At 40.0% G+C, this 13,269-nt stretch overlaps 1 protein-coding gene and 2 long non-coding RNA genes across 12 annotated transcripts; all 3 read right to left on the reverse strand.

The window, feature by feature from the left end:
* Positions 1-1,949: 1,949 nt before the first annotated feature.
* On the reverse strand, positions 1,950-3,151 carry LOC106297771. Its single transcript, XM_013733944.1, has 2 exons — positions 2,653-3,151; positions 1,950-2,587 (listed from the first exon to the last, which is right to left on the reverse strand). Exons 1-2 carry the CDS (start codon positions 3,149-3,151, stop codon positions 1,950-1,952), a joined length of 1,137 nt encoding a protein of 378 aa, XP_013589398.1.
* Positions 3,152-5,162: 2,011 nt separating this feature from the next.
* On the reverse strand, positions 5,163-5,997 carry LOC106299420. The gene is made up of 4 exons (XR_001261774.1): positions 5,729-5,997; positions 5,538-5,629; positions 5,409-5,445; positions 5,163-5,325 (listed from the first exon to the last, which is right to left on the reverse strand). It is a non-coding gene; the product is annotated as an uncharacterized LOC106299420 (long non-coding RNA).
* A 901-nt stretch (positions 5,998-6,898) lies between these two features.
* LOC106299169 lies at positions 6,899-8,511 on the reverse strand. Of its 10 annotated transcripts, none has more exons than XR_001261703.1 (4): positions 8,128-8,511; positions 7,552-7,706; positions 7,218-7,425; positions 6,899-7,140 (listed from the first exon to the last, which is right to left on the reverse strand). It is a non-coding gene; the product is annotated as an uncharacterized LOC106299169 (long non-coding RNA). The 10 variants fall into 10 exon arrangements; XR_001261707.1 differs by having other exon boundaries at positions 7,552-7,657; positions 8,122-8,511; XR_001261702.1 differs by having other exon boundaries at positions 8,122-8,511.
* Positions 8,512-13,269: the final 4,758 nt, after the last annotated feature.

Here is a 13,269-nt window from a genome sequence, read left to right on the forward strand (position 1 = left end):
GGTCGCTACGTAGCGACCGAGCTCGAGCCAAGCTCGGTCTCTACGTAGCGACCAAGCTCGAGCCAAGCCCGGTCGCTACGTAGCGACCGAGCGTCTGTTCCGCTCGTTCGCTACGTAGCGACCGAGCTCGAGCCAAGCCGCATGACTCGAGGCCCAACTTACGATTTCTTAACCAACAGCCCGTACGCCACATGACGGTTTACGCTTGGTTCGCAAGGAAAGATAAATGTCAAGTTTCCGCGGATAAATACGAAATTTTGAAGATAATTACGACGATCGGAAAAAATAGAATATCTCCATTTTTATGCTGTGACGGCTTAAGGGCAGAAGAGCAAAAGCGTAAACCGACCTAGGAGCCAGTATATAAGGAGTCCTAGGCGAGCGGCATGGACAGGGGACTTTTCAGAGGAAACTTAGCACTTAGAGCAATTAGGAAACTTTCCGTTTTTGTTATTCGAGCTGCGACTCAGTTAGGTTTAGCCGTCTTAGGGTTGTTAAAACTGTAACTTAGTAGTTGATAAGAAAGCATATGTATGGAGGCCTACAACAGCTATCACCTTACTTGGAGACACTATGGGAACAAAAATTGCATGGCCATTCGATAAGCTCATTCTCGACAGTATGGATTCTCCAACTGGAAACAAGACTGCTGGTTCCTCGGTAAGATTACTAGTCATTTATTCAGTGTATTTAAAAAATTATATCATTAGAAAGGTTATGTACTAGGTGATCCGTATATTATGTTTTTGAATGACTACTCAGGCTACAAATGCATTGGAAGATAGAATCCAAATTATTGCTTGGACTAATGATGCTGAAGTGATTGCTGAGGGATATATGGTTTCGACTGACCCAACAGAGATGGTCAATAATATTCATTTGGGTCCGAATGCTGCAAAAGTTAAGATTGACAAAATGATTAACAAAGATGCTTACCTGTGGAGACCAAATGAAGACATGAAAGTGATTGGCGATGCACTGTTTGCGTACGTAGCATGGCCAGTTTCTAAGGTTCTACTGTGTGAAGGAGCAAGACCAACTAAAGATTCATCATCTAAGGTACCATCGGTTGCTAAAGGAGCAGTACCATCTAAAGTTTCATCTTCTAAAAATTCATCACCTAAGGTAAAACTCTACACATAATTATCTAACTTTCACATTCATCTATTGTTTTCTTAAAATGATGATCTGTATTTTTCACTTGTAGAGTGTAGCTAACATCTCAGGTATAAGTGTCTCTCCTAAGAAGAACTGCTTACTCTTAGACTGCTTTGGATCAGGTCAAATGGTTGCAAAAGGAAAAGTTCTATCAGACAATCCAGAAGACAAAGTCCATTTTGTTCCATTGGGTCCAAACGCCAGCAAGGTATGGGTTGAGGTATGTAAGATTGACGACGCTCATGTATGGAGACAAACCTCAGAATTCTAGATTGTTGTTGATGCATTAGGTTCTACAATCGCTTGGCCTAATGACAAGATTGTTTATATGTGAACCAGTGTCTTATATTGGATTGTCTTGGGTAGTAGAACTTGTTTGGCTAGTTGAATACTTTGTTTGTGGTTTGGTTGTGTGAGACTTGATGGTTTGGCTATTAGAACTTATGTATTCGAGACTTAATGTTTGGCTTATGACATTGTGTTTCTATATTGATCAAAATATGGTAGAGCTAATAAGGACAACTCATACATTGATTCCAATTATAAAACAAAACCCAGCTAAAATTACAGAAACAACAACAAAAGAGAAATCGCTATATTAAAACTAACAATAACATCAAAATAGTGGTATGTTTATAACACCAATAGCAAATATAATACGCTATTATAAATATTACAATTGCATAACAAATAACCGCTATCGAAATAAAACTTAAAATTGCATACGGAAAAACGCTATATAAAGTGCCGAAGAAAAGATTGCGGGGGCAGACACAGCGTTCACCATAACGCTATGCTATGATGTAATAGCGTTTTTCCGGGGCTATATATGTGACATTTTCTTGTAGTGCTGGGAACATATCTGACCAAGAGCTGTTGGCGATAGCTCTGTCCAGCCTACAGTGGACGAGGTGTGTGTGTCTTTGTCCTCTCCAAGAGAGAAAATTGCCAGACTGTTTGATATCGAAGAGGTCATAGGATAATAGAAACGTTCGGAAGTTTGAGAAGGAGCTCTCGGGTATCTCTTTACCACCTGTTTTTGAAGCATTAGATGTGATCTCATTAAAATCCCCCGTCAGAAACCAAGGAGAAGCTCTCGACTCAGAGATATCACTTAGCTTTTTCCAGACGTCTTGTCTGAGGGGGACTTCAGGGCCACCGTAGACAAAGGTACAATTGAAGGATGAGTTGTTAAAAGTGATTTGGGTATCGATGAAGTTGTTGTTGGAAGTCAGAATCTGAATGTCAACATCAGATTTCCAGAGAAGGGCCAGACCTCCCGCTCCAGGGCTCTGGGGAGAAACTAGAAAGTGAGAGTTTAAGTTGATTTTCTCCGTCTCTTTTAAAACAAACTCATCTTGGTTTTTTGTTTCTTGTAAGAAGATAATATCTGGGGAATGCTTCTTATTCAGGTCCTCAAGACGTCGAACTGTCGCAGAATTCACAATACCGCAGCAGTTCCAACTCAAAATCACTAAGGAAGAGGACGAGGACCCCCGTGAAAATCCTGTGGGGGAGCTCGTGATTCAGCAGGGGAGGTTGCTCTCGATCCTCTGGTCGTGCTAACATGTCTCGTAGGTGCCCTTGGTTGGATGGGAGATGCAAATGGGAAACCCTGTCTATTGGACTGTGCTTGACTTCTCGAGATAAGACGATGCGTGGAACCAGCACCTGCAAAGAAACGAGGGCTTGATCCAGGTCTTCTCCTCGCAGGAGTTCTTCGTGGGGTGTTAACAGGTCTAGACGTAGCTTGTACTGTAGGGTGTCTAGCAGGAGAGGGGACTCTCTGGGCCTGACTAGGGCTTGGTTGGGTAGCAGGTGATCCTCGAGATTGCTCATTAGCTCTGGCTGAGGCTGAAGCGATAATACTGGCTGCTGTCTCCGCCATGAGGCTCTGTTCTTCACATTGCATAACTCTTTGTCCACGTGCTTCGCTTTCAGTGGGATCAGCACAGCTAACGTATTGATGAGTTAACTCTTGGAGTTCTGCCATCACTTCTTCCGTTGTGGGAACACCTCAGGGTGGCGTTGGGTGGTCACACACCGCAAGGTTTCGTTCCAGGGGGGATGTTCCTCGTCTTGCAGCGGGGGGAGAGGGAGATCAGCATTACTCGGGAGAGAGGATGTATCTAAGCGTCGCACTCTCCATTGGAGCCTCGAGTCGTGTCTTGGGGGGTTTTCCCTAGAATGACGTTGTTCTCCAGGGTGTTGCTCCGCAGCTCTGTAGTGTTGATCATGTCTGGAATGTTGAGAGATGTGATCTCCATTGGGTCCTTCGGTGTGAGGGAGATGGGGGGGTCACTTTGTTCCTCAGTGGTTGACCTCTAGGAGGTATAACAAGTGCTCTTGCTCCAAATGGTCTACCGTGTCTGTCGACTCGATTGCTGAAATCAGAGCTCTGAGAAGGGATTAGACGCTGCGTAGCGGGGCGGTCCTCTTGATTGCTACTTGCTCTCCTGAAGGAAGGAGAGGAGTGTTGTTGGTAGTGGTGTTCAGAGACTTCCCTCGAAGAGGTTCGATTGGCAGTAGCCTTAGCGCTCATCATCAGGGGGCAGCGACGAGTTTCATGATCTAGATGGTTGCAGTAAGAGCAGTGATTCTCCAAGCCATCATAGGCCAAGGTGACAGGTAATTCTTCCCCTGACCCAAACTCAATGATAGCAGCTTTAACAATAGGTTTTAGGCCATCTACTGAGACTCTTATTCTTGCAGATGTCTTAGAGATGTGATAGTCTTCAAGTATCCCCAGATCCTGGCCTATATTATAGATCATTTTCTCATGCCAGTAGTGGATAGGCAAGCCATGGAGGCGGATCCAAAAGGGGATCTGAGATGGGAACATAGGAGACAAAGTAGGTTCGCATCTCTGAATCATTAGCATCCAGTGTGCGTAGTGATAAGGTCTGTTAGCCAAGACATTTAGTAGATCTTCTTCCAGTTCGAACCTAAACTGGAAGCAATTATGGCCTAAGTTTGTCCCTAAGACCGTGCCCTTGAGACTTCACTTCCTAGGGAGCGAGGAGATGAGGGCTCCAATGGGTTGTTCTCTAGGGTTTGAGACGCGCCCTATGAGAGTGAGATTGTTCTCCATGATGAGAGCAGAAGTATCTATCTTCGGTGCTCTGATACGCTTGTGGGGTTGTTGCTGGTCCTGCTGTAGATGCCCTTTTCCTTTCTCAGCCGCCGTGAACCTTCGAGAGTCCATGAGATGCAGATCTTGAGGAGCGGGGGACGCGACAGAGAGGAGTACCGTCGACTCTGAGTCGGTCCGAGAAGTGTAGTGGCCTTACCGGAGCACTAGTTTTGGTGAGGCGGTAGCAAGTAAGGTCAACTTTCCGGTGAGACTTTGCAATGGACCAGTGGTTAAAGCCGAAAGTAGTAAGAATTCAAAAAAGGGAGGGAAAAGTTGCAGTGGTTTTAACCAAAAGAGGTAAAAACCAGGCAGTAAAGCAAACTGTGGGCTCGAAGTCTAGTGGGTAAAGACCAGTATCGAAAATAGTGCCTGGGAGGTTTTATTACCATTCAAACAATCAATTGTGCATGATAATGATTCTCGTTTTGTGTTTAAATTTCAGGAACAATGAGTAGTGGAGAAAAAAGAAACCGACCCGGAAACTCAGTTGCTGGATTATTTAACCTTCAAATGCGTGCTTTCACTACAAGAAATATCGATATTAGTAGCACACCAAAAACGCTACCATAAAGTTTTCCTAGCGTCCCCTCCCCCTTTCTCATAGCGTTTTTTTGATGAGCTACGATTAATAGATATATTGTAGCGAAATTTTTCGATAACACATGTTTCGTGCTATTTTATAGTTTTCTATGGCACTTTCTTCGTGTTGTAATATAATTTATAATGACAGATTTCAGTGCCGTGGAAATTGAAATAAAAATTAAAAATGAAAATTATAATTAGAATTAAAATTGATTATTAGTTATAATTAATTTTGAGATTTAATCTGGTTTAAAATTAATTTTGGTTACAATTGATTTCGGTTTATAGATTAAATTGGTTTGCAAATGACTTCGGTTAATATTAAAATTTTGGTTTACAACTGATTTGGTTTACAACTTTGGTTTACTAAATCTAAAAAAATACAAAAAATAACCCCAACTCTTTCGCACAGCCTCCTCCGATGCCACCACCTCCATCTCAGCTCTGTAAAGCTGTTGATTGATAGCCAGATCAAGGTTTCTGTAGCAAGAATAGAGCGCCCCGCTAATATCACTTTAAAGAACTGAATACTTACTTAATTGTCGGTTTCTGCTTCCTCGAGTCCCATATTACTGGAAAAAAAACACAATGAACAGAAGCAGAGTTAGAGTGGACGAAAATGAAATATAGATAGAGAAATGGAAAGAAGACAGGGAGATCTCACCAGTAGTCCCATTGAGAAGTGGAAAACGAGAAGGCTCGGATGGCTTAGTTAAATCCGAAATGCTAATTTTGCCATCATCAGCGCCAGAGGAACTGCTCCACCACCACACAAAAAATAACATTAATCGATCAAAAGGACGGACTAGAGATTACGAATCTATACCCTAATCGGAGCCCCGGTGAGGAACTTACTCGATGGCTTAGTCGATGTCAGATTCGGTTTCGATTGGAGATTCTCTTGGGCTCGAGACGTGAACCAACGAGGTGAGAAGTGGAGTCGACACGCTTCGTAAAAGATGGAGAATTTTTCTTAGGGTTTATTCCACGATCTAGAGAAGAAGAAAAGATGGAACCTTGATTTTTTTCAGGTTTACGACGGTAGAAGAGGAGAGGAACTGAGATCGAGAGATCGAGAGAGAGAGAGAGAGAGAAAACCCATTGAAAAAGCAAAATGTTTATGTCTTAGATTATACTATTCATCAACGGTTACAATTACAACAACAAGTTATCCTCGCTTTCTTGTATTAACCAATAGGAAAGAATCACGAAGATTGCTATTAAAAAAAATTAAAAAAGAGTAACTTAAAAGAATGTGAGATAGAGAGATTATCCTCATTTATTTTTGTTTTCTTTTATTTAATCTTTCAACACTTCGTTAAGTTTAACATATAATTTTATATGTTTACAATGACTAATGTTTGAAGATCAAGTGATTATTAATTTCAGTAATTACAAGTTGAAGTTACAAAATGTCAATTATGATATATAATTATGATTTTTTTTAAAAAATGTTTTTTCTGAGAATTATTGTAAAGAATTTAGAGTTTGGTGTTTGGCGTTTACAGTGTATACACTGGGTTTGATTAAGTTTATAATTTAGATTTTGTATTTAAAGTTCATAGTTATAGTGTATGTGTTAGAATTTAGAGTACAATTTAAATTTTTGAAATTTGTAATTTAGAATTTATGATGTAGGTTAATATGAATTAGGTGGTTTAGGGTTAATATTTAGAATTAAATATATGGTTTTAGTTTTAGAATATACTTGGAATCTAAGTTTAAAATATATATTATAAGTTTGAAAATTTATATTTATTATTTTGTATGTAAGATTTAAGTTTGGGGTTCAGGGTGTAGATTTAAGATTTAGTGTTTGGAGTATAGGGTATAGATTTAAAATTTAAAATCAGATTTTAAAATAATTAATATTGAGTTTAAATTTAAAATTAAGGTTATATTATGAAAAGATTGAAGTTTTAAAGTTTATGTTTTGTACTTTTTAAAAATTATACAAATAAACAAAAAATATATTTTATAAATTGAAATTTGTTTACAAAACAAAAAAGATCGTTTTACACTAAACTAAAATACAAATAAAAAAATAAACCTCAACTAATCTAAACATAATCTTCATTGCCACCTCTACTTAACATAATCTTCAGCGTGAGTGTGTACTTAGCAAGTTACTCCTCTCCATCATTTGAAGAGTTTCAGAAACAAACACATACGTCATCAACAAAAACTTTCCAGTGTGGACATTCAACTGTTGTAGCAAGCTCCAAATGTTCAAGCTGGTCGAAAACAACACCATCACCTTACAGATCCTGTCCCCACGATATTAATAAACATGACTAACAAGATCAAAGACTTGCACTTGATAAAAGTAAAACTAAGTAATTACCTCTAACCATACTGCAAGATGCTTAACAGATGAGACTGATCCACTAGCAACCACCTTTCTTGGACTCTCCTTGGGCAAGATATACATGTTTTATACCTTGGGTGGGCTCATGACGAGACTGGACAGAATCTGACCAGAGATGTTGGAGCAAAGTGATAGAGTCTTGATATCCAGAACTCCATGAAACTCTCCTATGCACCTGCCAATTCTGTGTAAATATTTGATATCTATCACAAAAATTCACAGAAGCCACTTTGCTTAAACAAAAGAGGACTCTCAAGAGTCAACAATGATTTTAAAAGATAACGATAATGTTTTAAGAAAAAGTACAAACCTTTAAAAGCTTCGTTGGCTTGATTCTCATTCTTAGTCTCCATGTTATCAGAATAACCTTATCTCTTACTCGACCTTGGTGTCTTAGTTACCCAATGAAGGCAGAACTGATTGAGAAAGAAAAAACAAGATGAAGGATAAGTATTCTATCTCCTCCTGCACAAGCAGATCGCATGGTGAACAATAATCAGAATCACAATCATAATCAGCTACTCAAACTCAATTCAGTTCTACTTAACAAGGGAGCTAGTTTAAGAGCTTTGAAGATTGCAATCATACTCTACCTAAATAAAGTTCAAATCTTTAGAGCTTTAGACACATGTAACAAGATATGTAGCAGGAAGAGAACTCATTCATACACACCAATCAAGTTGAAAATCGCACAAAGACCGAAATTCAGATACGAACAACGCAGTGCATAGCATAAAGTCGAGAGCTTTAATATCAGAAGACCTCAAATCTGCATATCTAAGATGTCTAGAAATCAAACTACCTAGCAAGAATTCGAACCAAGGCAGCCAAGTCCTAGTCATATACTAATAGCTGAGAATCGAGTAATGGAAGCACTAACCTTTACCTTATTATTTCTGGAAAAATGAAGTAAGAATCAAGAGGAAGCTCTAGCAGCGAGACCATCAGTGGAGAAACCTTCACAGGAAGAGAGCACGACAACTTCGAAATTCATAAACGATTTAGTGATGAGTTCTAAGAATTCATCAGTAACCAACATCCTCTTTAACCTTATCTCTTCAAGCCAGGTGTAAGACTCAGACATCGACGACTTCTAGAGTTTAGCAGAGATGAGAAAGCTCCAGTGGAACTCAAAAGATGAGAAGACGAAGAAGAAGAAGAAGAAGCGAGAGAAGGCAAAGGTCATGGTGGTGAAGAGCGACGGAGGAAGGCGGAATTAGGGTTAGGTTCCATCAGTGTCTTCGATTGGCATGGAACTAGGGTTCGTAAGTTTTGATTTTGAACAAGGTGACATCAGTTTCTTCGATTGGCATGGAATTGATCAAGAAGAATCCGGTTTGCTCATCTTTTCCAACAAAGAATGTGTGAGGTTTATGATTGAAGAAGATGACGGAAGGAGATAAGAGAGAGAAAAAAAAACAGAGGGAATAATGAGTCTTTTTTAAGTGCTCGCGGACAAAAATAAAATTTTCACATCAAAGTGTTACCAAAAATAAGATCGGTGATTTTTGTGTTTCCACTTGATAAATTTTTTTCTTAGCGCGAATTTAATGCTACGATAGAGTTGTGCTCCAATTTTGGCACTTTTAGTAGTTGGTGAATTCGTGCTACTGCGAACTGCTACCAATACTTATATTTCTTGTAGTGTTTGAATGATTCAATGTCTAACTTGATGAATGCAAGTTTAGATCAGGTCCATCAAAGGCTTGATGAGCTTCAGGCCAGCCGACATACTCATCCTAGAACCGGAGAAAGGAGAGATAGCCCAAGGTGGCACAACCGGTCCGATGATGAGATCCAAGAGGAGGATTTTCAAGAGGATGAAGTCAGTATCAGCCTACCGACCTAGAAGAGGTCATAGAAACCGAGAGCAAGGTGATATCAATCCATTTGCTAGAACTGATCGTGTTGATGATAGCTTAGGAGGATTGAAACTGAAAATCCCAACTTTTAATGGTAAAAACGATCTTGATGCTTTCCTTGAGTGGGAAAGAAAGATTGAACTCGTTTTTTATTGTCAAAACTTTTATGATCTTAAGAAAGTTAGATTGGTTGCTACTGAATTTTCTCGCTATGCTATTAATTGGTATGATCAAGTCGTGATTCATAGGAGGAGAACAGGTGAAAGGCCAACTGAGACATGGGATTAGCTTACCATGCTGATGAGGAGACGATTTGTGCCTACTCACTATCACTGTGACCTCCACCAAAAGCTGAGACGTTTGCTTCAAGGTACCAAGTCCGTGGAAGACTATTACCAAGAGATGTAGATCTTGATGATCAAGGCGGATGTAGATGAGCATTTGGATGCAACTATGACACGATTTCTTTCAGGTCTCAACCGTGGCATCCAAGATCGTATGAAGCTTCAGGAGTATGCTACTATTAAGCAGATGCTACACAAGGCCATCTTGATCGAACAGCAAGTCAAGAGGAAGATCTGTTCAAAACCGGCCATTGCCTCAAAACCAGCCTATGCTCCTAAACCAAGCTATCAAGACAAATGTAAGTCTTCTTCCACAACACCAATGCTTTTAAGACTGATGTTCCTGCTCGTGTTGACAAAGGAAAAGCAGTGGAGACTTCTGGCCGAGCAAGAGACATTAGATGCTTTAGGACACTATGCCAAAAATTGCCCAAACCAACGGGTGATGATTCTCATGGAGAATGGTGAAGTTGAGTCAGAGGATGAAAAGGAGGACAAGGACGATTTGGATCCTATCTTTGATGAGGAAGAAGAGCCTTTTGATTAACCACATCATGGACCCCTACTTATTGCTAGGACCCCCTTGGATGACCCCATCTTTGATGAGGTGGACGACCACTTGGTCGATGACTTTGGCCCGAACATTGACACTGATTCTGGTCCGATCTTTAATGAGGAGGACAGCCTCGACTACCCAGCATACGGACCACTCCTTGTCACTAGGCGATCCTTCTGTGTGCAGCCTAAAACCAACGACAAAGAACAAAGGGAAAATCTCTTTCATTCTCGTTGTCTTATCTCTGAAAAAAGTGTGTTCTTTGATTATTGATGGAGGTAGTTGCACTAATGTGGCTAGTGACACCCTTGTAAAGAAACTTGGGCTTGTTACTCGGCCTATTTCTCGTCTTTTCAGGTTGGAATGGCTTAATGAGGCTGGAGAGCAGTATGTGAAGGAACAAGTCACAGTCCCCCTTACCATTGGACGATATGAGGATGAGGTTGTTTGCAATGTTCTTCCTATGGACGCTTGCCATATTCTTATGGCCGTCCATGGCAATTTGATAAGAGAGTTGTTCATGATGGGTTCACAAACCGACACTCCTTTGACCATAAAGGAAAGAAGATCACGTTGGTACCTTTGACACCATTGGAGGTTCACCAAGACCAGGTCCAACTCAAGAGGAACCGTGACAAAGAGCCCAAACCCGATGAACCTGAATCCTCTAAAAGAAATTCCAACTTCTTTATCAAAGAAAGTCAGGTCAGGAAATCTCTTTACTCTCAAAAGCCATTTCTTTTACTTGTGTATAAAGGATCTCTTATGGGTTCATCTTCTTCTTACCTTGCACCAGAGATTCCGAGTGAGCTTCTAGATGTTTTGCAGGATTTTTCTGATGCTTTTCCAGGTGAGAATCCCAAGGGATTGCCACCAGTACGAGGCAATGAGCATCAGATAGATTTTTTTCCAGGTGCATCTCTACCAAACCGACCAGCTTATCGAACCAATCCGGTAGAGACCAAGGAACTTCAGAAACAGATTGGTGACCTTCTTGAGAAAGGCTACATCCGGGAGAGCATCAGCCCTTGTGTCGTGCCAGTTCTCCTTATACCCAAAAGGATGGCTTTTGGCTCCTGTGTGTGGACTGCCGTGCCATCAACAACATCACGGTAAAGTATAGGCATCCCATTCCTAGGCTAGATGACATGATTGATGAGTTTCATGGTTCATGTGTTTTCTCTAAAATTGATTTGAAAAGTGGTATCAGAGCCACTCAACCGATACTATTTATCCATCTTCTCATCTTTCATTTTCTAAACACTTCATCTTCTTCTTTCTATCTCAAATCTGTGCCACTACCTTACTTATCGCCATTCTTCTATATAAGAAAAAATAAAAAAAAAGAAAAAGATATATAAAAAAAAGAGAAACAAAAGTTTGATTTATTTGGCCAGGTGGTGGAAGAGAAATCCTGCTGGCTGAGGAGAAATCCAGCCTTGGAGTGGTTAATACGGATTTCAAAACCAATTCTCTTATCTTCCTATCTTGTGTTCATCTCTTGTTTGCTTGGAGAAGCCATTGGGTTACTTGATTTGTTCTCTTAAAACTTTGAGAGGAGATTCTTGAGTGACCACTAAAATCCGAGAGAAACACTTGTGTGGGAAAAAGATGTTTGGACTTCACAAGAAGAGTAGCAACGAAAAATCTCAACAGCAAACTATCTTTAAATCTCTATCTCAAAATTTGTTGAATATTTGATGAGTTTGTTACTGTGTAGGAAATGCCAACCCTGAGAAGACCATGTAAGATGCCAAACAGGAGGTGCAAAGAGTAGTTCAAAACGTCCAGATGAAGCTGATCAAAGGAAGAGTTTCCTTCAGTTTGATGTCCAAAAGTTTTGTGATAACTTGGAGAAGGAGATGCTGAAAACCCTTATGGGCGTCAACAAGATCCAAAAGAAGAGCACAACCACACATGCACCAGCAGCTGAATCATCAATATTCATCAGTGAAGAACCCAAAGGTAAACCTGAAAACAACCTTGAAGATTTAAAAGATTTTTCTGATTCTTTACCAATTTGTGATGAATATGATGAAGAGCTGATTGAAAGTTGATCATTTGTGAGGATGAATGTGATCTTCCTTCTCCAAAATCTGATTTTATGTTTGATGATGAAGAGACCAATGGACTAACTTGTTTTGAACCGGAGCATCCGAGTAGTTTTGTTCTATTTTCACAGGATTTTGAGGAAGAGCCATTCGACTACTCACATCAAGGACCGCTTATTGGCACTAGGAGACCCATGGACGATGATATAGGTCCCATCTTTGATGAGGAAGACGAACCTGGTCCAACTTTTGAAGCGGAAGCACCAAGCGTAACATCCATCATCATGGAGAACCAACTTTGCTTTGATCCCGGCACAACTCCTACGCCTTTGTCCACAAACATTCAAGAGCACTGTGAGAAACTTGATTTGATTAATTATCTATTCCGTTGGACTTGTGCGTCATATCAAGCAACGGATAGAAACCCTTATTTTGTTGGACTCGTGTGTCATATCAACCAACAACTGTAGTCTGGTAGTATCAAGAGACTTTCCGCCCCTCTTGTGTCACCATTCAATCCATCAGTTCTCCCTTTTTGGCGTGTTCATATCCTTAAGTTTGGCTGAGTGATCGTTCCCTAATCTGGACGAGTGATCGCTTAAAGTTGTTATTATTGAAATGAAATATACCATTTTTTATGACGTTGAAAGGTCAATAGCACATGGCCTAAATTTGTGAACTTCAATAGTCGAGTTGAATCATAGTTTCGAAGTTGGCAATGTCTTTAGTTTTGTTGGTGATGTTCTCAGAGATAATCCGGATCAATGGCTGCAAAACAAAGCACAAGAACATATCTTTACATCCTTTCTGAAGATTAAACAATAGTAAAATAATCTACATTATAATGAGCCAGTTTCATCACTCCTGATGCGACACGTCAGCATGTAAGTGGGCCCCACTTTTAAAAAGTGTAAAAAATGTCAAGTCTGTGACTCGAACACGGGTTACTGTGATATAAACACCAACATTTATACCACTAAACTAAAGGATACTTTGCACATTGATTACCAAAACTAATATATATTTATGAAGGATTTTTTATAGTGGATCGCACACATAACTGTAATGTTTCAATACTCACGTGTAACTTTGATCATCGAAACCTATTTAGTAAAATCCGCATTCTGGCCCAATAAAACTTATAAGTGGGCTAAATCTCTTTTGTATGTATCTAGGATTTTTTATAGTACTCTGTCTCCACCGATAAACTGAAGC

Source organism: Brassica oleracea, chromosome C6 (assembly GCF_000695525.1).
Source record: "Brassica oleracea var. oleracea cultivar TO1000 chromosome C6, BOL, whole genome shotgun sequence".
In the NCBI taxonomy this organism is placed as follows: domain Eukaryota; kingdom Viridiplantae; phylum Streptophyta; class Magnoliopsida; order Brassicales; family Brassicaceae; genus Brassica; species Brassica oleracea.